Source organism: Scyliorhinus canicula, chromosome 15 (genome assembly GCF_902713615.1).
Source record: "Scyliorhinus canicula chromosome 15, sScyCan1.1, whole genome shotgun sequence".
Classification (NCBI taxonomy): Eukaryota; Metazoa; Chordata; class Chondrichthyes; order Carcharhiniformes; family Scyliorhinidae; genus Scyliorhinus; species Scyliorhinus canicula.
This window is the reverse complement of record NC_052160.1, coordinates 65,945,248-65,968,344: the sequence shown is the minus strand read 5'-3', so window position 1 is coordinate 65,968,344 and position 23,097 is coordinate 65,945,248. Positions and strand designations below refer to the sequence as shown.

Below are 23,097 nucleotides of genomic sequence, written 5' to 3'. Positions count from 1 at the left end.
GGTGGCGGTGCACAGGAGGGACCGGATGGAGTGGAACGCATCGGGAAGGACCTCCTGCCAGCAGGAGACTGGGAGACTTCTAGACCGTAGGGCCAGGAGGACGGCCTTCCAGACCGTCGCGTTCTCCCTCTCCACCTGCCTGTTCCCACGGGGGTTGTAGCTGGTGGTCCTGCTGGAGGCGATGCCCTTGCTGAGCAGGAACTGATGCAACTCGTCATTCATGAAGGAGTAACCCCGATCGCTATGGATGTAGGTGGGGAACCAGAACAGGGTGAAAAGACTGTGCAGGGCCTTGATGACGGTGGCGGAGCTCATGTCAGAGCATGGGATGGCAAAAGAGAATCTGGAGTATTCGTCAACAATGTTGAGGAAGTGCACGTTACGGTCAGTGGAGGGGAGGGACCCTTTGAAATCGATGCTGAGACGCTCAAAGGGGCGAGAGGCCTTTACTTGGTGCGCCCTGTCTGGCCGATAGAAGTTCAGTTTGCACTCCGCGCAGACCTGGCAGTTCCTGGTCACGGTCCTGACCTCCTCGATGGAGTGAGGCAGGTTGCAGGCCTTGATAAAGTGAAAAAAAGGAGTAACCCCCAGGTGACAGAGGTCATTGTGGAGGGCCCGAAGCCGGTCTACTTGTGCGCTGGCACATGCACCGCGGGATAGGGCAACTGGAGGCTCATTGAGCTTCCCAGGTCGATACAAGATATCGTAATTATAGGTGGAGAGCTCGATCCTCCACCTCAGAATCTGTCGCTCTTGATTTTGCCCCGCTGTGTATTGTTAAACATGAAGGCAACCGACCACTGGTCAGTGAGGAGAGTGAATCGCCTGCCGGCCAGGTAATGCCTCCAATGTCGCACAGCTTCTACAATGGCTTGGGCTTCCTTTTCAACAGAGGTGTGTCGAATTTCGGAGACATGGAGGATACTGGAGAAGAAAGCCATGGGCCTGCCCATCTGGTTGAGGGTAGCGGCCAGCGCAAAGTCCGACGCATCGCTCTCCACCTGGAATGGAATGAACTCATCCACAGAGTGAATTGCGGCTTTGGCAATATCTGCCTTGATGCGGTTGAAGGTCAGTCGGGCCTCAGCCGTCAGGGGATAAATGGCGGATTTAATAAGTGGACGGGCCTTGCCCGCATAATTGGGGACCCACTGGTCATAGTAAGAGAAGAACCCCAGGCATCTCTTCAGGGCCTTGGGGCAGTGGGGGAGGGGGAGTTCCAGGAGGGGGCGCATGCGGTCGCGGTCGGGCCCAAGGACTTTGTTTTCCACAATATAGCCAAGCAGGTTGTGCGGAAAATGCATTTTTCCTTATTGTAGGTGAAGTTCAGGAATTTAGCGGTGTGGAGAAAGTGCCGGAGGTTTTCGTCATGGTCCTGCTGGTCATGGCCGCAGATGGTGACATTATCTAAGTACGGGAACGTGGCCCGCAGCCCGTACTGGTCAACCATTCGGTCCATTTCCTGTTGGATGACCGAGACCCCATTGGTGACTCCGAAGGGGACCCTGAGGAAGTGGTAGAGGTGGCCATCTTGGCGGTCCTTCGGGCGGATAGGGAGCTGGTGGTACGCGGACTTCAAGTCAACTGTGGAGAAGACTCGATACTGCGCAATCTGATTGACCATGTCAGATATGCGGGGAAGGGGATGCGCATCGAGCTGCGTGTACCGGTTGATGGTCTGACTGTAGTTGATGACCATCCGGTGCTTCTCCCCAATCTTGACGACCACTACTTGGGCTCTCCAGGAGCTGTTACTAGCCTCAATGATCCCCTCTCATAGGAGTCGCTGGACCTCCAACCTGATAGAAGTCCTATCCCGAGCACTATATCGTCTGCTCCTCGTAGAAACGGGCTTACAGTCCGGGGTGAGGTTAGCGAAGAACGAGGGTGGGGTGACCTTAAGGGTCGCGAGGCTACAGACGGTGAGGGGGCAGGGGTCTGCCAAACTTTAAATTAAGGCTCTGGAGGTGGCACTGGAAGTCGAGCCCCAGTAATAGGGCAACGCAGAGATGGGGAAGGATGTAGATTTTGAAGTTAGTGTACTCTATGCCTTGTACAGTAAGGGTTGCGACACAGTACCCCCAGATTTCTACTGCATGTGATCCGGAAGCTAGGGCGATTTTCTGGGTCGCGGGTAAGATTGTGAGGGAGCAGCACCTTACCGTATCTGGATGTATGAAGCTGTCTGTGCTCCCGGAGTTGAAAAGGCAGGCCGTCTCGTGCCCGTTGATCCGGACGGTCATCGTAGATTTAGTGAGGTGATGAGGCCGGGGACTGGTCGAGCGTGATGGAGGCCAGCTTCGGAAGGTGATGGGTAGGCCGGTTGGAGGTAGCGGTGGCCAATGTACGATCGGGTGAGCAGGGCTCCCGGGATGCTGCGGAGTGGTCCCAAGATGGCGGCACTTAGGTCACGCGTGGCAGGTGAAGCACAAAATGGCGTTAAATATGGCGGCCCCCATGGGTTGCACGTGGTGGCCGAAATCGAAGATGGTGGCAAAGATGCACCCATTACTATCACTATCACGTACCTGTTCCATTGGTCTGCCACCACCTTCTCCATCTGGAACCTCACTCGTTTGCCCACCAGCATTGCCATCCCCCCCGGGTCATGTCAAAGCCCGGATGAAACTACTGGCTCACCCAGCTCTTCCTCGGCCCCAGCTGGTCCTTTACCCTCTGGGTCTCCTGTAACAGCACCACATCCGCTTTCGAGGCCCTTCAAGTGCGAGAAAACCCACGCTCGCTTCACCAGTCCCCCCAACTCTCGCACATTCCACGTTACCACTCCAACCGCGGGTCTCTCACCCCCCGCCCCCCCCCACCCCTCCTGCCCTTCTATCGTCTTGATCACCCCCCCAGGCCCCGCTTGACTAGCAAGACTCAACCCCAGCCCTAGTCACGTCAGCCCCTACTCCTCCCCTTCCCAGAATCCCCCACCACTTTCTCTTGAAAACACCTCATCCAATATTGTCCCCATACCCCCCACCATTGACACCGCCCAGGCCCATCGAAAGCTGCCCATACAGGTTCCAATGAGGCCCCTCCCCCACCTCGCTCCCGTTCAATAGCCAACATTGCATTTGTTAGCGCAGCTGCCCCCGCCAGAGCACCCTCCCCCACATTGAAAGAACACACCAACTCCAAAGCCCCCACAACCTAAACCCTCCAAACTCCCAACACCCTGCAACACAACAAGCCATCAAACCCAACAAACCACAAATCCCAACCGTCCTCCCCAAACTGACCCAGCCCAAAACCTCTTACATAAAACAGTTAACGATAAACAGCCATAAAGGGAAAGAACAACATGAAGGAAAACCCGACCATAAACGGTCACAGTCCAAACTCAGTGCAGTCCCAGGCTTTCTGCCTTTACAATAGCCTCCGCCTCCATCTCAAAGTAGTAGCCCCTGCCGTTATGTGTAACCCTCAGCTTTGGTGGACCATACCAAACCGTACGTTGCGTTGATACAATGCCACCTTAGCCCGACTGAAGGCCGTCTGACTCCTTGATAACTCCGTCATAAGATCCTTGTATGTACTTACACCGGTTTATGGTCGGGTTTTCCTTTATGTTGTTCTTTCCCTTTATGGCTGTTTATCGTTAACTGTTTTATGTAAGAGGTTTTCGGCTGGGTCAGTTTGGGGAGGACGGTTGGGATTTGTGGTTTGTTCTGAAAATTGTGAAAGCAGATGATCACAGCTCTCAGCGGTTCATTAGTTTTTGGTTTCGGCTGAAGTGCCTGGTGGACCCTGTCCAATTCGTAGTGGGAGGGGTCCTCCCCCTCCCCCATCAACTTTGCAAGCATCTCTACAAAGTACTCTGTAGGCCTCTGGCCCTCTAGCCCCTCAGGCACAGGCATGATCCTCAAGGAGTGACTCTGTGACCTGTTCTCCAGGTATTCTACATTGGCTCTCAGCCCTCTGTTGCTCTCAATACCCAGATAAGAATCTGATGAACTGTATTACAAATGATTGGATTATTAGGACTAGAGTCACATATAAGTCAGACCTTTGCCAGTATTGGAGTAGCAGGTTCCTCCCTGAAAGGCATTCAGGTACCATTTAATTTGACAATCCAACCATTTACATGATCATTGTTTCTGATGAGCATCCAAAAATTAATACATTTATTGAATTCCATTTAACATCTTATCAAAAAGGCTTGTAATATTAGTCCAGGTCATAACCATGGCATGACCCATATCTGCATCATAGAAATACCTCCTCTCCATTCAACATCCTCGGTTGGTCACAACAAAGGTTTCCATTTATTTTTCATGAGGATATGCTTTTTCCAAATCAGAATGTATTTAACTATTTAAGGTCAGCAATAAGAAACCAACCACACAAGGTTTTCTTGAATCACAAAAAGAGTAAATTGAGGGGCAGCATGGTGGCGTAGTGGTTAGCACTGCTGCCTCATGGCGCTGGGGTCCCGGGTTCGATCCCATCTCTGGGTCACTGTCCGTGTGGAGTTTGCACATTCTCCCCGTGTTTGCGTGGGTTTTGCCCCCACAACCCAAAGATGTGCAGGGTAGGTGGATTGGCCTCAATAAATTGCCCCTTAATTGGAAAAAATGAATTGGGTACTCTAAATTTATTTTAAAATTTAATCACCGGTAAACGCAAGAAAAGTAATAAAAACTGAACGTTAAGCATGCAGCCCAAGAGACACAAACACACACACACAGGTGTCGGAAAAAATTGACTTAGACACTGTGGTGAATGTATTATACCAATAGTCCACCAGTGTATTTGTATCTGTGCTGTTGCCCTTGCGGGCTTCTCCTATGGGCCATTGTATGGCATTATCCATAGGGGAACATGTTGGGGCCCCTTGAAGGGAAGTATAAAGAGCAGTCGACCTGTAGGCGGTTCTCAGTATTGGTTCAGCCGTAGCCAGGCACTGCTCTAAGTTGATTAAAGCCACGGTTTACTTCTACTCATGTCTTGAGTGGATTGATGGTCGCATCAGACACTATGAGACCTTCTCTGCTCTTCAGATAGTACTATGAAATCCACCCTGAGCAGACCCTCGATTTAATGTTCAACCCAAAAGACCCTGGTTGAATCATTCCCTCTCACTGATTATAGCAACCCTACTGGGACACCCATTATAGTACATCAGCAAGGATCAGCTAGTTCACCGTCAACCGGGGGGCCTTGACATTGATTTCCGGATCTGTGGTTTGGTCACACTGTGGTGGCATGAAGTGATATGTTAGAGGGTAAAGTGTTTTAACCCTTGTTTTGTTGAATGGTTCGACCAAAAAATGTTGAAGTTCCACCAATATCTGAGCAATCTCCACAACTCAGTGCAGCTCTATGCCTGATGAGCCACGTATTGGTAAGATTACCCAGCTACCCATAGGCTAAATGTTGCTGCTTATTGGTGTAGCAATAGATGATTTTCTAATTCATCAACTTTGACAATGCAAGAAGTTTATTCAGCAGAAAATAACAACCACCAAGCCATTATTCTAAAGCACTACGTCATATTCAATGTGGATTTCCTGTGCACAGAGGCATTTCCACTTTGAGAGAGAAAGAGAGGAGGAAAGAGTTAGAAAGAAAAGAACCTGTATCCTAAACTACCTTGAACTGTTGTGAAGGGAGGTTTATATTTGCAGTAGCATTAAATGTTTGTCCCATGAAACACAGAAGCATAACCCAGCATCTGCTGGTTGCAATAATCATCATCTTTACCAATGCTAAAACCAGCTACAATACCCAACAGTGCTTATCACAAGCAACAGAAACAGAGTTGAAATTAAACAGTGGAATATTAGTGCATGAACAGTTAACGTATTTGTCTGAAAGTCCTCTAGGTATCATTATAGAGTAATTCCAAAATAGCAGATGGTGTAATATCCCATAAACACAGAGGCCTTGGCATTTACTTGGATGGGGGTGTGCAGGATTCAAGACAGGCTGAGCTGCAGCCAGCCAAGGCCATCATAAATCTCAGCCTCACTTAATTATTGTGCCACGGCGCCCTGCCAGAAAGCAGGGATTACTGAGCTCTGAGTTGCTGGGCAGGAGACTGGCTTGGGTGTTCGGAGGCCCTGTGGACCCAAAGGAACAGACCTCAGCACAGCCTCAGTGACGGGCAAGGGGCATTGGCAGCCCAAGAAGAAAGGCCAGAGCTGCCGAAGTCCTTGCATTCCCAATGGGATTCTCAGGAAGGCATTCCTGTTCCTTCTGGGTCAGCAGGGATTCTCACAAAAGTATTTTTTTTCCCGAAGTTACCGTGGCCTCTTCTGGCCAATCAGCACCTTTCGCAACAGTTCGCCTGTCAGGTTCCGCTCAGCGCGAGACTCCTTGACACATTGTTAAAATCACTTCCCATTACGTTCCAGAACTCTTCTATAGCCTATAGCCAAGTTTCAGCAGAGAGTCAAGAAGGCAATCTTTGTATTGGAATATCTGTAGGGCGTCACGGTAGCACAGCGGTTAGCACTGTTGCTTCACAGTTCCAGGGTCCCAGGTTTCATTCCCGGCTTGGGTCACTGTCGGTGCGGAGTCTGCACGTTCTCCCCGTGTCTGCGTGAGTTTAATCTGGGTGCTCCAGTTCCTCCCACAGTCCAAAGATGTGCAGGTTAGGTGGATTGGCCGTGCTAAATTGCCCTTCGTGTCCAAAAGGTTAGGTGGGTTGCTTTGATCCGGGGATAGGGTGGAGGCGTGGGCTTGATTAGGGCTTGAGTAGGGGCCGGTGCACACTCGATGGACCAAATGGCCTCCTTCTGCACTGTAAATTCTATGAGTGGCTATAGGGTGTAGGTTTCAATAAGATGCTAATTGCATCTATACATGGGTCATACAATCCTTGCAAAAGATGCACATTATATGTCAGAAACCATACTCTGAGATTTCTTATCCAACTCAAGAGTTTAAACTTGGGTTTCCCAAACTATTTTCCAACGTGACCCCATTTTAACACCTGAATATTAACATTACTCGGCCAACAAAAATCAATCTGCAATAAAACACATTAGTAATATTCAGTATATAATTATTAAAGATTTTATATTATAGATTAACATATATTCATATATTATAGAAATATGAAAATCTGTGCTTTAAAATTCTTCGTAGAAATATGATTATTTAAAGAACTCATGTAGGCATGCCAACGCATGCTTGCTCACTCACGTATAGACACACATTGACTCGCACATAGTCACATGCACGCGCACATTGTGGTAGTCACCACTGTTGTATATATCACATATGACATGTAATACGGTAAGGTTCCTGTACTACAGGTATGGGGGTAGATCCCTGCCTGCTGGCTCCGCCCAGTAGGCAGAGTATAAATGTGTGTGCTCACCGAGCTGCAGCCATTTCGGCAGCAGCTGCAGGAAGCTACACATCTCTGTTTAATAAAGCCTGGATTACACTCTACTCTTGTCTCGTCGTAATTGATAGTACATCACACACACACACATCAGTCCCTCTTCCCAACCCGCTTTCCCTCTACTCACTCACTCAGCAGTCCTCTTTCCAAACCCTGCACCCCCACTCGCTCACCAGCCCTTTTTCCTTTCCTGTCTTTTGGCCTAGTTTCCAATTCCTGAGATGCAAGTTGCTGTCCTTGGGTAAAGATACAACAGGAACAGGGATACAGTAAAGTTTGAAGCCACCACTCACCTTCCCAGCCTGGTCAGCAGTACCACTTCCTTTTTTCCCCCCTGTGCTCTCAGAGTCAGTCTTTTCTGGCCTCTTAACTGTGCCAAACATCTCGGGCCCACTAAAACTCACGACTAGAAGTGTTCTCTGAAGTTAAATGGCACTTTGGGCTTACCGTCCATACCATGCTGTCTTCTGGAAGTGATGCAGTGCGTCCGTCCAGAGTCGTCTTACCTGACCCTCCGTCTGAGCCTCTACTCTCTACAGTCGCCATTATTGCTCGAAGGAAGGGCAGCCTTGCGGCCACAGGTGTGACCTGAGCGACCCCATAGGGGGCTGCGATGCACAGTTTGGGACGCCGTGCTTAAAGCTGATCAACTTGGGACTACTGTACAACAGAATATACCTCAACTGAGAAACATACTCGTTCTGTTTGAGCTGAATTCGCCAGAATCAGTCAGGAATGAGGCACTAACCATCATAAAAAGAGAAAATCAAGTACATTTGGAATCTCCTGAGGCACAATTTGTATTTCTACAATGATATATATTGGGGGATAACTTTATCCATATCAGTAGGCTCCAAACTGCAGCAATTGCACAAAGGCTCTGTCTCTTAGCATTAACAATTTTTTCCCTGGAAAGAATTATTCCATACAAGCAGTCATTCCAGATTTGCCTTCTCTACTCCAAAGGCCATTTGAATGTTACTCCAAATCCACACAGATGGGGATTGACCTTATCCTCTTCCCATCTTTATTTCAGTACACTTCTCACCTCTTCACTACGGGCGCGATCCTCCCGAAAATGACTCGGTGTCATTTTGGGCGGGATTCACGGGGTGATTTGCGCGGGGTATAGGGCTGCTCAAGATCGCTATTCACCCACTCTTAGTGTACAAAACGAGGCCCACGATAAACTCGCCATGCCTGAGTCCCCAGGCGGCTGATTCCCCTGGGCTCAGCTAACAAGGTCGGGGGGGGGGGGGGGGGGGGGGGGGGGAGGGGGTCTACATTTAAACAGTCCCTCAGCACTGACTCCCAGTCAAACCAGGAGAATGGCAGAGCAGAGAGCTGCTCCTCGATTTGTGGATGCCAAACTAGCCAGGCTTCTGGACACGAAGGCTCGGAGACGGGGCACCCTGTACCCCTGATGTTGGAGGGGACGTGGCAGCAGGGTGAGCAATGCCCCCTGGGAGGCAGTGGCAGCTGCAGTGAGTACCGGCAGGATTCCAGGAGGACCGCTGTCCAACGTAGGAAGAAGATGAACGACTCCCTACGAGCTACAAGGGTAAGTTACCACCCCTCTCCTCCTGGCATCAGTCTCACCTGCTACCCCTCAATTCCCAACTGCCTTCACCCGCCTGCCTTCCTCTCCCCTCCCCTCTCCAATCCACTGGCTGACACATCGCACCCTCCCAAATCCTGCCTCCAAGCTTGTTCCTCAGAACCCCCTGGCACTCATCATCACAACCTCTTCATGTCTCAGCAAGGTGCCCACACATGCCATCTGCTATAGACCCCCCCCCCCCCCGACCCATCAAGCATGCAGCTCACAATTCCCTCACTTTGTCCCCAAAGGAGAAGATAGCCCATAATAAGCGGGAAAAGGCCAAGGCAGGGGGTGGAGTCTGAGAGATCCGAGTCCTTACCCTCTATGAGGAACGGGCCCTGGAGATTGCGGGGTTGCCCGAGGAGAAAGCAGTGACCGACAGCAAATTCAGCCTGTGCCACAGGTGAGGATCCATTGCTCCTCCATCCAGAGGACCTGTCTCAAAAGTGAGCAGTTCACATCAGACAAAATGATCCTTCCCGCTCACAGACCACATGCCAACTGTCTCGCAGGATTACCACCTGATGAGGCCGGGTCACCGGAGTCACTGTCCCCTCCAGACGCTCAATATGCCACCTTGGAGGAGAGTGCCGAGGAGAACACTGACAATGCGTCATAGCTATCACCCGCACTTCCACCATCGCAGAGGCACTCACCTCGGTGGGCGACATTCTTGGACAGGTTTCTTGGTCAATATCTGGTGAGAACCACACAGCTGCTGTTTCACATCAGGTGGAGGCAGGAACATCAGGTGGAGGCAGGAACATCAGGTGGAGGCAGGAACATCAGGTGGAGGCAGGAACATCAGGTGGAGGCAGGAACAACAGGTGGATGCAGGAACATCAGGTGGAGGCAGGAACATCAGGTGGAGGCAGGAACATCAGGTGGAGGCAGGAACATCAGGTGGAGGCAGGAACATCAGGTGGAGGCAGGAACATCAGGTGGAGGCAGGAACATCAGGTGGAGGCAGGCACCCAAAGAAGACAACATCGGAGGTCTTCTGGATTCCAGGACCCAGCTGGCCCCAGCCACATGCCGAGCCTCCGGACAAAGTTCTCCCTGCACTGCTGGAGATAATAAGCCAGAGCCGTGAGATTCAGGAAGGGGTGTCAACGACATTCCTGCGACTGCAAGGCCAATTGGAGGAGTCCCAAAGACTGCAGGCACAGGTTTGGTGCCAACAATGCGTGACACCGAGGCCTACCCTGCTAGGGTTGCGATGGTAGTGGAAAACCTGGAGCACGATATCTGAGCCATGAGTGGTTGTGTCCAAGGCATGGTTCAGTCTGTGACAACAACTGCTAAGGGCCTCGACATCATCTTCCATTCACTGAGGGACAGGTCCCAGATACAGGTGTACATTGCCGAGGCACTCCAGGGCATGGCCCAGTCACTGAGGACCATCACTGAGGGCTTCTGCACCACGATGCAGACAATGGGGAGCCTTCAGGGCTGGCAGTGCCAGATGACTCAGAGGCTTCTGGAACTCACTTCAGCTGCCCTTCCATCCCATGTAGTCCCCCAGAGCCCTAGGGCACCATCAGGGAGGAGGACGTGCAGGTGCTCATCCCAGGACCTTCAAGCAAGGAGGCTCAGGCAGCCTCCAATCCTTCTGCATCCCCCCTCCCGACAACGACGCATCTCAAGGGCAGTGGGCCGAACAGGGTGAAATTGTGACACTGGTAAGCTGGTCGGGGCCATCCAGCCTCAGGCCCGCCAAGGGCACGTAAGGCCATAGGGGCGGGAGGCAGCAGGCTGTCTCCACCTCTGATGTGCATCCTGGAGCCACACCTAGACGTAGCACTAAACCACGGAGGATCAAGACGTTTTCGGAGCACTGTTTGGGCACTGATGAGGTCAGTATTCGTAGTTAGGGGGAATGGATAACCATCACATTAAAATGTTCACCAGTAAAACATGTCACACCTGTAACGTGTAATGCTTCTGTCATTTTCATCTCCATAACAGGGTGGGTTGCTCTTCCCATCACCCCCCCCCCCCTCCAAGAAACAGCACTGGTGTGAGCGTGGGAAACTCACAGTGACAGACATCGTGGAATGCAAATCCCATCACTCACTGCACACAGATGCCCACCACAGTAGTCCAAAATAAGTAGCCCCTGATGCAGACCCCCATCATGGCGATGGGGTGTGAGCGCGCTCTCAGCAGAAAGATTGGAGTCAAACTTAATCAGAACCTAAGGAGCACCACAGCTTTCCTCATAGAAAAATGGTCATCGCCTTCCTGCCTTGAAAAGTAGCCCGCTGACATTGCCAACACAGGCCCATCACTCTGGCACCATGTGGAGTGGGGGGGAAACAGGTTGAAATGGGAGCGGGGAGCTGGGAGATGGGGGAAAGGGCAGTGTGATGCGGTGGGGGGGGGGGGGCAGGTAGAGCTGACGGACACAGCCTTATCTCATGAAAATCTGGAGACTACGAGGGCCTCCCTGCTCCTCTGGGCCAGTCAGATCCTTGCCAGTCTTCCATCCTCCAGATCTTCCTCAGGCTAGTCCTCCAGCCGCTCCTGTTTCTCCTCCTTGTCCAGCATGTCATCCCACTGCTGTGCAAGGTTTTGGCAGGCACAACAGACCACCAACGGGAGACCCTCTGGGGAGTATACTGTAAGGCCCCGCTGGAGGAGTCAAGGCATCGGAACAGCATTTTGAGCAGTGTAGCAATCTAAGATGGTCACCTGCAAAGGACCATGGGAATTGTGGCCAACCCAGGACTCAGACAGATACACAGCCTATGTGTATCTAAAACACAGGTAACCAGACCTGATCGAAACCCTCACTAATTTGCATTTTAATGGCCCATTTTCCCAGGACAATAGAACTCCAATCAAGCAACCGGTACAGCCACAGACTGATCGGCGCCACTCCCTTATTCAAAAGCACAACTGCCAAGGTGACCGCTAAGGACCCGCCCAGCCACCAAGGCACCTGCCCCTTTATTGGCCGAAATCGAAGACAGTGATCAGAGCCCCGTCGAACTATTGGGTCCAAGGTTCAGGATCGCCCCAAAGAGCGGGAAATCCCAGAGGGATAAAAGAGGACACAGCCATGTGTTCTGTCTCTTTTGGATCTGGCCTGTGCCAGCCCAATTGCAGCAGGAACAGCCAGCTAAGTTCAAGACCAACGATTGCTACCTGATGGATGAGCCCAGCAGAGACAGAGCCACTTTCTTCGAACCAGCCAAGTGAAATCCAGATAAAGGCCTTATCCATTTGCACAGTGCCGGTCGCCCTGAAGTGAGGTATAGGATATTGTAGCTGATAGGTGTAGTTTAACTCATAGTAGATATTGTGTTTGCATGTTGAGATAACTTTTGTGTATGTAAATAAAACATCTTTTGAACTAACTAATTGGTTGTGTGGTCATTCGATCGATATAAGGGAAGGCTTGTGGTTCACTAAGATAAATAGAAATAGCCACAGTATTGGCGACGTTGTTGGAACTGAAACAGAGCAGCAGCAGCCCGATGCACGGCTCAATGACAGTACGGCCGGCAGCATGGGTTTCATTATAACAGGTCTCCGCCTCGGGTCTCAGCGCTCTGCACTGAAGTCATCAACCATGACCTCAGCGGGTATCCCTTGTCTCACACGAGCCAACCCTCCATCCTGGGATAGTCCTCAAAGACACTCGGGATTTCCGGGTGCCCCAGGACGTGCTGTCATCAACACTCCCAGGGTAGCGGGGACACACGTGCATGGTTCTGAGGCGGTGGTTGCACACGATCTGAACATTCCGGGATGGAATCTCTTCCTGTTACTATAGGGCAATCCCTGATGCTCCGGTGCTCGCAGGGTGACATGTGAACCATCGATCACCCCCTGGACCTGGGGCATCCCAGCAATGGCAGCAAATCCCGAAACCCGGACATCTTGGTGGGCCAGGCCCAGCTGGAAGGTGATATAGTCTGATGCCCGGGCACACAGAACATTCATCAACTCCAGGATGGACCTGTGGGCGGAAGATTGTGCAATGCCACACAGATGCCCACTCGAGCCCTGGAATGACCCAGTGGCATAAAAGTTCAGGATTGCAGTGAGCTTCATGGCCACCGGGGGCAGGTGAGGACATGGCACAGATGCCACACTGTCTCCCCGTTGAGACGCAGCCTTTAGCGGCACATGGTATCTGCCAGCTCATTGACTGACCAACGACGCCTGTACACCTTGGGCCGTTGCTGGCCTCCTCTTCTGGGTCCCCCCTCAGCCTGGTGGGCGGATGAGTGAGCCTGTGTGGCAGCCCCTGCAGGTGTGATGCAGGCTCTAGCCTGTGTTAGCATTGATAGAGTCGGCGATGTCTGCAGGCCTTGGCTGCGGCAACCAGAGTTGATTCCCCCTCCATGGGATCAACTCCAACATTCTTCTTTGCATCTAGAAGAATTTGGAGGAGAGAGACCGACAATCATTTAGGAATTCCATCTCAGGACCCTCAAATCCCCACAACCCTCTCCCACCCTTACTATGACTGTCCCACCTTTTCTCAAATTGCCATCCAGTGAGCCAATTGTGTTGGCAACCTTCAGTCTGCACACTCACTCCCGTCCAGATCAGGAACGCCTGGACCGCAGTCCTCTGCCAGCAACATTAGGGAGGTTGTGCTCAGCTGTCATCGTCTCCTCCAGACACTTGCCCTTTGGCCGCGAGTGGACCCTCAGTGGTGAACCCCTGCTCTTTAGTGTTTGATTGTTGGCAGATGCCTCTATGGTTCGGACACACCTAGAGCACAGGCACGCTCTTCAGGCATCAAAAGTTGCGGGGCATCCTGTCCAGAAATCATCCTCATAGTGCCTCATCTTTCGAGGAAGCAGTTCAGAGTTCAGGGACCGTGAAGTGTTATCACAACTATTAAGGCTAATCCCTCCTTTGAGATAGCCTTCAGTCATTAAGCTAAAGGATGGTCACAGTCAAAGGGGTGTGAAATGGAATGTAAACATCCAAGTACAAAGGTAGAAACATAGGCAAACTGCAGCATTGAAACGACAGAGCCTATCAGAACCTCACGAGGTGAAATGGACTTTCAGAAGGCAAACTGCAGCAGGGCTCTGTCCTGTGAGAGTTTGGGAGGTCAGACAGGCTGCAGTTCTGGTTGCCCCTGTTATGGGTTTCCACAATATTTAAAGTTAGCTTGAAGGCCACACATAGGCAAATCCCCTTCACCCCCCCCCCTCCCCCGGCCTAGGGTCGACCTCTGACTTCTGCCCCCTCCTGCCCCCCCCCCCCCCCCCCCCCCAACAACCCCAGCCACCTTGAAGGGCCCCATCCCTCCACAGCACTAGGGCATCAGCTATGATGTCCTTGAGCTGCAAGCCGGTAAATGGACAGGGCCATTCACCTCCTCACTCCCCCCTCAGTGTCCATGGTGTCTGGTCCACGCTTTTGCAGAGGAGTACTAAATGACACCCGCATGACTTCTCGCTGGGGAGTGGGGGCGAGTGACTCCTGGGAGGCCACTGCATTCGGCTTTAACCTCGCTAATGAGATTAAAATGAATGTAAATGAGATTTGATCAGCTTCGCGCCCTTTCTGGGTGAGGTTCTGATCATGAAATTAGCAAACGTGACACCACTGTTTAAAAATGGAAGTAGGCAGAAGGTGGGTAATTATAGGCCAGTTAGCTTAACTCCGGTACTGTAGTAGGGAAGATGCTGGAATCTATCATCAGGGAAGAAATAGCGAGGCATCTGGATGGAAATTGTCCCATTGGGCAGACGCAGCATGGGTTCATAAAGGGCAGGTCATGCCTAACCAATTTAGTGGAATTTTTTGAGGACATTACCAGTGTGGTAGATAACGGGGAGCCAATGGATGTGGTATATCTGGATTTCCAGAAAGCTTTTGACAAGGTGCCACACAAAAAGTTGCATAAGATAAAGATGCATGGCATTAAGGGTAAAGTAGTAGCATGGATAGAGGATTGGTTAATTAATAGAAAGCGAAGAGTTGGGATTAATGGGTGTTTCTCTGGTTGGCAATCCGTAGCTAGTGTCCCTCAAGGATCAGTGTTGGGCCCACAATTGTTCACAATTTACATAGATGATTTGGAGTTGGAGACCAAGTTTGCAGACGACACTAAGATGAGTGGTAAAGCAAAAAGTGTAGAGGATACTGGAAGTTTGCAGAGGGATTTGGATAGATTAAGTGAATGGGCTAGGGTCTGGCAGATGGAATACAATGTTGACAAATGTGAGATTATCCATTTTGGCAGAAATAACAGCAAACGGGATTATTATTTAATGGACAAAATATTAAAACATGCTGCTGCTGTGCAGAGAGATCTGGGTGTGCGAGTGCATGAGTCGCAAAAAGCTGGTTTACAGGTGCAACAGGTGATTAAGAAGGCAAATGGAGTTTTGTCCTTCATTGCTGGAGGGATGGAGTTTACGATCAGGATTGGATTGAATTTGTTTATTGTCACGTGTACTGAGGTACAGTGAAAATTATTTTTCTGCGAGCAGCTCAACAGATCATTAAGTACATGGGAGCAAAAGGGAATAAAAGAAAATACATAATAGGCAACACAAGGTATACAAGGTAACATCATAAGCACCGGCATCGGATGAAGCATACAGGGGTGTAGTGTTAATGAGGTCAGTCCATAAGAGGGTCATTTAGGAGTCTGGTGACAGTGGGGAAGAAGCTGTTTTTGAGTCTGCTCATGCGTGTTTTCAGACTTCTGTATCTCCTGCCCGATGGAAGAAGTTGGACGAGTGAGTAAGCCGGGTGGGAGGGATCCTTGATTATGCTGCCCGCTTTCCCCAGGCAGCGGGAGGTGTAGATGGAGTCAATGAATGGGAGGCAGGTTCGTGTGATGGACTGGGCGGTGTTCACGACTCTCTGAGGTTTCTTGCGGTCCTGGGCCGAGTAGTTGCAATACCAGGCTGTGATGCAGCCCGATAGGATGCTTTCTTTGGTGCATCTGTAAAAGTTGGTAAGGGTTAATGTGGACATGCCGAATTTCCTTAGTTTCCTGAGGAAGCATAGGCGCTGTTGTGCTTTCTTGGTGGTAGCGTTGACGTGGGTGGACCAGGACAGTTTTGTGGAGATGTGCACCCCTAGGAATTTGAAACCGCTAACCATCTCCACCTCGGCCCCGTTGATGCTGATAGGGGTGTGTACAGTACTTTGCTTCCTGAAGTCAATGACCAGCTCTTTAGTTTTGCTGGCATTGAGGGAGAAATTGTTGTCGCTACACCACTCCACTAGTCCACTAGGACTAGGGAGGTTATGCTGCAATTGTATAGGGTGTTAGTGAGGCCACACCTGGAGTATTGTGTTCAGTTTTGGTCTCCTTACCTGAGAAAGGACGTACTGGCGCTGGAGGGTGTGCAGAGGAGATTCACTAGGTTAATCCCAGAGCCGAAGGGGTTGGATTACGAGGAGAGATTGAGTAGACTGGGACTGTACTCATTGGAATTTAAAAGGATTGCGGGGGGATCTTACAGAAACATATAAAATTGTGAAGGGAATAGATAGGATAAATACTAAACTGGTTGTTTCCACTGGCGGGTGAAAGCAGAACTAGGGGGCATAGCCTCAAAATAAGGGGAAGTAGATTTAGGACTGAGTTTAGGAGGAACTTCTTCACCCAAAGGGTTGTGAATCTATGGAATTCCTTGCTCAATGAAGCAGTTGAGGCTCCTTCATTGAATGTTTTTAAGATAAAGATAGATAGTTTTTTGAAGAATACAGGGATCAAGGGTTATGGTGTTCGGGCCGGCTGAGTCTACAAACGATCAGCCATAATCTCATTGAATGGTGGAGCAGGCTTGAGGGACCAGCTGGCCTACTCCTGCTCCTAGTTCTTATGTTCTTATGTTCTAATGCTGAGGAATTGACAATTTGTTTGGCGCCTGGTGTGAACCCCGTTTTTGGGTTCTCCCACTATTCGCCGGACTTAACGGGATCGGTGCCGGGTGCAATGTGGTTGGAGAATTGCACCCTACATCTGTTAAGTTGTCAGACTGTTCATCCAATATCCAGTCACCAGCTGAGCAGAAATTTAGGAAGAAATATTTTTATTATAAATACCAAACTCTTTGGCCCCTAGAACACGCTCAGGCCCTGAGCCACTGGCTCCATCCCGATCCCTGGCCACTCTCTCAAGCTGAACCAGACAGCTCAGAGTTTTATTTGACCCCAAGATGACCTTCTGGCCACACTCGTTATGCCATCAACAAAAGCGCCTACCTTCAACCTCTAGCATTGGCCGAATCTTGTCCCATCTCAGCTTATCTGCTTTTGAAAACCTCCTATTACTTCTAGACTTGACTATTTCGACACACTCCTGATTGGACTCCCATTTTCCACCCTGCCGCCCTCACTCCCCACACCACCCCATATACTGAGCTCGTTCAAATCTCTGCTGCCTGTATCCTAACTCACAGTACCTTCAACCCTTCATCCCTCTGCCCGCCCAATTGCAATGGCTCTCAGTCCAGCTTCATCTCCAGTTTAAAATTCTCCTCACTGTTTTCAAATCCCTCCATGGTCTCACTCTTCCCTATGTCTGCAACCTCCGCCAGCCCCATTAACCCAATTCTAGCCTCCTGCGCATCTTGATTTGAATTGCTTGCAGCTATGGCCGCCATGTTTTCAGAGGCCAATGCCCAGGCGCTGTGATTCCTTCCGGAAATCCCACTGCCTCTCCACCCTCCTTCAAAATGCTCCTTCAAACCTGCTTCATTGACCTCATTTATGCTCGATCTGCCTTAATATCACTTTTGTGGTTGAGTGTCAAATGTTGTTTGACAATGCTCATGTGAAGCACTTTGGGCCATTTTTCTTCATTAAAGGCCCTATTAATATGCAAGTTGGTGTTGTTAATTTAGGTCCATACCTCCATAGCATTACAGGTGGAGAATTCCGTGATTCCAGGTATCTGGATCCCACCCTTGGAGTCTTCTCGCAAATCTAGAAATCCTGAGGAAGGGTTCAAGAGATCTCGGATCATCTCATTGTAAATCTGAAATGGAGAAAAATGAGGAAAATGTATTATTTATTCCCAATGTTTCTTCACTTTTTACTAACGAAGCATTCTTAACATCGTATCATTTTTCTCTATCGACATCCCCACAGTATTTTGGGGTAAGAGAATGGATTAAACTTTAAATTTAATTCTCGAGCTCCTCAGATCCCTCAGGACTGAGCCATTGAAAGTCAGAGCTTCTCAGGCTTTGAGCCCCACTCTGTGCTAAGTTAGGTTACAGCTGAAGGTCTGCAGGTTGGCCTCAGTATCACTGGTCTGAGGAACGTGAAATCAGCCTGCTGGTGTGTTATCCAGCAAATGCTTAAAATGGTATGTGTGCAGACATCGAGTAAGGACCAGACCTTTCTCCCCACGCCCCCATATTCTTGCTTAAATAACTTCCCAACGCTCACTGCCTAATTAAAATGTAAAAATAAAAAAGTAAATCATTTAAAATACACTTACAAGGTTTGAAATTAAACATATGTTTGTGAGATTACTGTAATCAGCGAGGCACTAAAAATATACAGAACTGAAAACATTGAACCAAAATGTTCCACTCATGTTTAAAAATGTAACGTTTTTTTTTGGCTTTTATGTCTTGATGATATTTGATTTCTGCTTGTAATGTTATTAACATTCTTCATCAGTTCAACATTTAGACCAAGGGGTTTTGTTTTGGTCAATCCATGACTGGGGCACAATTTGTGCTCAAAAAATGCAATATTATTAAGGAATGTTTCCTTTTGCTAATGTTCCCATTGAACTCCATTTGTACAGCACTATAAATAAAAATCTTCCCTTAACCGGTGACATTAGGTAGCATTTTCTGAACCTAATGAGTACTTTTATTTTTATATAAATTTAGATTACCCAATTATTTTTTCCAATTAAGGGGCAATTTAGCGTGGCCAATCCACCTACTCTGCATATCTTTGGGTTGTGGGGGCGAAACCCACGCAGACACGGGGAGAATGTGCAAACTCCACACGGACAGTGACCCAGAGCCGGGATCGAACCTGGGACCTCAGCGCCGTGAGGCAGCAGTGCTAACCACTGTGCCACCGTGCTGCCCTACTCAATGAGCACTTAACCCACGTTCAGCCATAAATGGGCAGTGTGGTGTTTAGAGAGTGCTCAAATGCTGGAAGTGCTGCTTTTCCAATAAGGGGCGGATTTTTCCGGCCACCAGCCGCATGTTCCTCGTCGGCACACCGTTCACTGGCAGTTGGATTCTCTACTCCCGCCGCTTGTCAACGGGATTTCTCATTGAAGACATTCCATGCAGCCGGGAAACCTGCAGGCAAGGCTGCGCTGCCGGAGAGAGCAGAGAATCCCAATGGCCGGAGAATTCCGGCCAGGATTTTAAACTCGGGCCTGTTCAAGGGAATATAAAAGACCCCATCCATCTGAGAAAGGCAAGGAATTGTTTCATTCACCTTCAACCAACAGCATCAAAATGGTCCTGAGCTTGCTGTGTGCAATGGACAGGTTTACACAGTGGTGACTCCTTCCAGGCCATTTCATTGATGGTGAGGTGCTTGAAGCCCAAGCGGTGATCAAGGCACTATACAACGGCTAGTTCTTTTGTCTTTTGTTTCTGATTAGTGTGTTAATGTTTGGAAGAATAAAGCTATCGGATACCAGACAGGTGCTGATATCATCTGGACATTTAAGACCATAAGCCACTTTCCTCTCCTTCCTCTCATTTCCAATCTACTTTCTAAATGTCTCTCCTGCTTTTCTGAAAGCATTGGCTGATGTTGCGAGTACTGTTCAATGATGCCGTTGTCTCAGCCACTTTGCCAGTATTCTTCATGTGTCATCTCAAACAGTGTGTTATGTCTGGGGGCATTTTCACCCCAAAATATATGTTAATCTTAAAATATAAAAAATTACGTTACGAAAACTGCAATAAAAATCAACTTGTCTCCTTACTCAATGTTCCACTCAATACAAATCTAATGCACACTCCTTGTCAGGCAGAAAGTTGAAGGATTCCACATGGTGCAGAATCCTCCCTTCCTGGGACTAAGTCATGTGGCTGGGGTGAGAACTTGGCCTGTTTCCTGCTGTGTAGGTGATGCACGATCAATAACTCTCAAAGCGAGATTGGAGTACAATTGAAGGCTTTATTGGACTAGATGTTCTTACAGTGGTTCTTATGGTCTTACAGCCTCAACCTGGGTACCGTAATACCCCTAATACCGACTACCACATTCACCTCCTGTTAAATAAAAGAGTCCGGTGGGGGTGGTGGTCTTGCGTTATACAGTGGTAGAGGTTGAGATTATGGTGGTACCCGTCGGTGGTACAGTGTTTTGCCTTGTTACATGTCACAACTATTTACAGTATTTATTTACATGTACATATCAAAATGAAGCAAATAGTCGATCGGGGGCCCTGGTCATCCTCTGTGATCGTCGCAGTTTCGGCGGTGATGCAGGCGTTTCTTCAGTAGCTTCATCACCCCTAGATGGGACCAGTGGGAGAATTGATCCACCTGGGAAGGGGGCGGCCGTGGGGTGCGCCGGTGGGAGGGAGGGTGGGGTAGGTGGGGATCTAGCGGGCGCCAGGTCCCGTAGGGAGATCATATCCTGCCGGCCATCGGGGTACGCCACGTAGGTGTACTGAGGGTTAGCGTGAAGGAGGTAGACCCTCTCGACCAATGGGTCCAACTTTTGCGCCTGCACGTGTTTGCGGAGCAGAATGGGTCCAGGAGCTGCCAGCCAGGTTGGGAGCGAGGACCCGGAGGAGGACTTCCTAGGGAAGACAAGGAGACATTCATGAGGTGTTTCATTTGTCGTGGTACACAGCAATGATCGGATGGAGTGGAGTGCATCGGGGAGGACCTCCTGCCAACGGGAGACTGGGAGCTTTCTGGACCGCAGGGCCAGTAGAACGGTCTTCCAGATCGTTCCGTTCTCCCTCTCTACCTGCCCGTTTCCCCAGCGATTATAACTGGTCGTCCTACTCGAGGCTATGCCATTGCGGAGCAGAAATTGACGCAGTTCGTCGCTCATGAAGAAGGACCCCCTATCGCTGTGTATGTAGGTGGGAAAACCGAACAGTATAAAGATACTGTGGATGGCTTTTATGACTGTGGCTGCGGTCATGTTGGGGCAGGGGATGGCGAATGGGAACCCGGAGTACTCGTCAATCACGTTCAGGAAGTACGTGTTGCGGTCGGTGGATGGGAGGGGCCCTTTGAAGTCCATACTGAGGCGTTCAAAGGGATGGGAAGCCTTTACCAGGTGTGCTTTCTCTGGCCTGTAGAAGTGCAGCTTGCACTCCGCGCAGGTTTGGCAGTTCCTGGTGGCGGTCCTGATATCCTCGATGGAGTAGGGCAGGTTGCAGGTCTTGATAAAATGGAAGAATCGAGTGACCCCCGGGTGGCAGAGGTCCTCATGGAGGGCCCGGAGTCGGTCTACAGGTGCCGCGGGATAGGGCATCAGGAGGCTTGTTTAGCTTCCCAGGACGATCTCATAGTTGTAGGTGGAGAACTCGATCCTCCACCGTAAGATCTTATCGTTCTTTATCTTGCCCCGCTGTGCATTATCGAACATGAAAGCAACCGACCGTTGGTCAGTGAGGAGCGTGAATTTCCTGCCGGCCAGTTAATGCCTCCAGTGCCGCACAGCTTCTACTACGGCCTGGGCCTCCATTTGAACGGAGGAATGATGGATTTCTGAAGCATGAAGGGTGCGTGAAAAGAAGGCCACAGGCCTGCTGGCTTGGTTGAGGGTGGCCACCAGAACTACGTCGGACGCGTCGCTCTCGACTTGGAATGGAAGGGATTCGCCAATTGCGTGCATTGTGGCCTTTGCGATGTCCGCTTTTATGCGGCTGAAGGCCTGGTGGGCCTCTGCCAACAGGGGAAAAACCGTGGATCGGATTAGTGGGCGGGCCTTGTCCGCATAATTGGGGACCCACTGGGCGTTAATATGAAAAAAATCCTAGGCAGCGTTTTAGGGTCTTGGAACAGTGGGGGAGGCTAAACTCCATGAGGGGACGCATGCCTTCGGGATCTGGGCCTATAACTCCATCATGCACCATGTAGCCGAGGATGGCTAGGCGATCGGTGCTGAACACACATTTGTCCTTGTTGTAGGTAAGATTAAGGATTTTTGCGGTATGGAGGAATTTTCGGAGGTTGGTGTCATGATCCTGCTGGTCATGGCCGCAGATGGTGACGTTGTCGAGGTACGGAAGCGTGGCCCGCAAACCGTACCGGTCAACCATTCGGTCCATCTCCCGTTGGAAGACCGAGATTCCATTTGTGACACCGAAGGGAACCCTAAAGAAGTGGTAGAGCCGTCCACCTGCTTTGAATGCTGTGTATTAGCATCGCGAGGGCGGATGGGGAGCTGGTGGTCGGCGGATTTGAGGTTCACCGTGGAAAAGACCTTGTATGGTGAAATCTGATTGACCAAATCGGATATGCGGGGGAGGGGGTACGCGTCAAGCTGCGTGTACCTGTTGATGGTCTGACTATAATCCATGACCATCCTGTGCTTCTCCCCGGTCTTTACAACCACTACTTGGGCTCTCCAGGGGCTGTTGCTAGCCTCGATAATGCCTTCCTTCAGTAACCGCTGGACTTCCGACCTAATGAATGTCCGGTCCTGGGCACTGTACCGTCTGCTCCTGGTGGTGACGGGTTCGCAATCCGGGGTGAGGTTCGCAAAAAGGGAAGGCGGGTCGACCATGAGGGTCGCGAGGCTGCAGACAGTGAGGGGAGTATAGGGCCGCCGAATTTAAAGGTTAAACTTTGGAGGTTATATTGGAAGTCTAACCCAAGGAGCGTGGCAGCGCAGAGGTGAGGAAGGACATAGAGTTGGAAATTTTTTAATTCCCTCCCCTTGACCGTGAGGTTAGCTACGCAGAACCCATTGATCTCTACAGAGTAAGACCCGGAGGCCAGGGAGATTCTTCGGTTAACTGGGTGTATGGGAAGAGAACAGCGCCTTACCGTGTTGGGGTGTATGAAGCTATCTGTGCTCCCGGAGTCGATCAGGCAAGATATTTTGTGTCCATTGATCAGCACGGTTGTTGTCACAGTCGAGAGCGTTCGGGGCCGAGACTGGTCCAGGGTCACCGAGGCGAGTCGTGGTAACAGTTGAAGATCTTCCTCGGGCGGTGTGTGGTCATCCA

At 50.2% G+C, this 23,097-nt stretch overlaps 1 protein-coding gene across 4 annotated transcripts in view; it reads right to left on the bottom strand.

Moving 5' to 3' along the window:
- The window catches only part of si:dkey-26i13.8 (kinesin-like protein KIF19), a 243,236-nt gene that overhangs the window by 142,089 nt on the left and 78,050 nt on the right, over positions 1 to 23,097 (bottom strand). For all 4 annotated transcript variants that reach the window (XM_038820811.1, XM_038820813.1, XM_038820812.1 and 1 more), the window contains one exon: positions 17,815 to 17,940. In XM_038820811.1, coding sequence (XP_038676739.1) covers positions 17,815 to 17,940 — 126 coding nt within the window. The remainder of the gene's footprint in view (positions 1 to 17,814; positions 17,941 to 23,097) is intronic.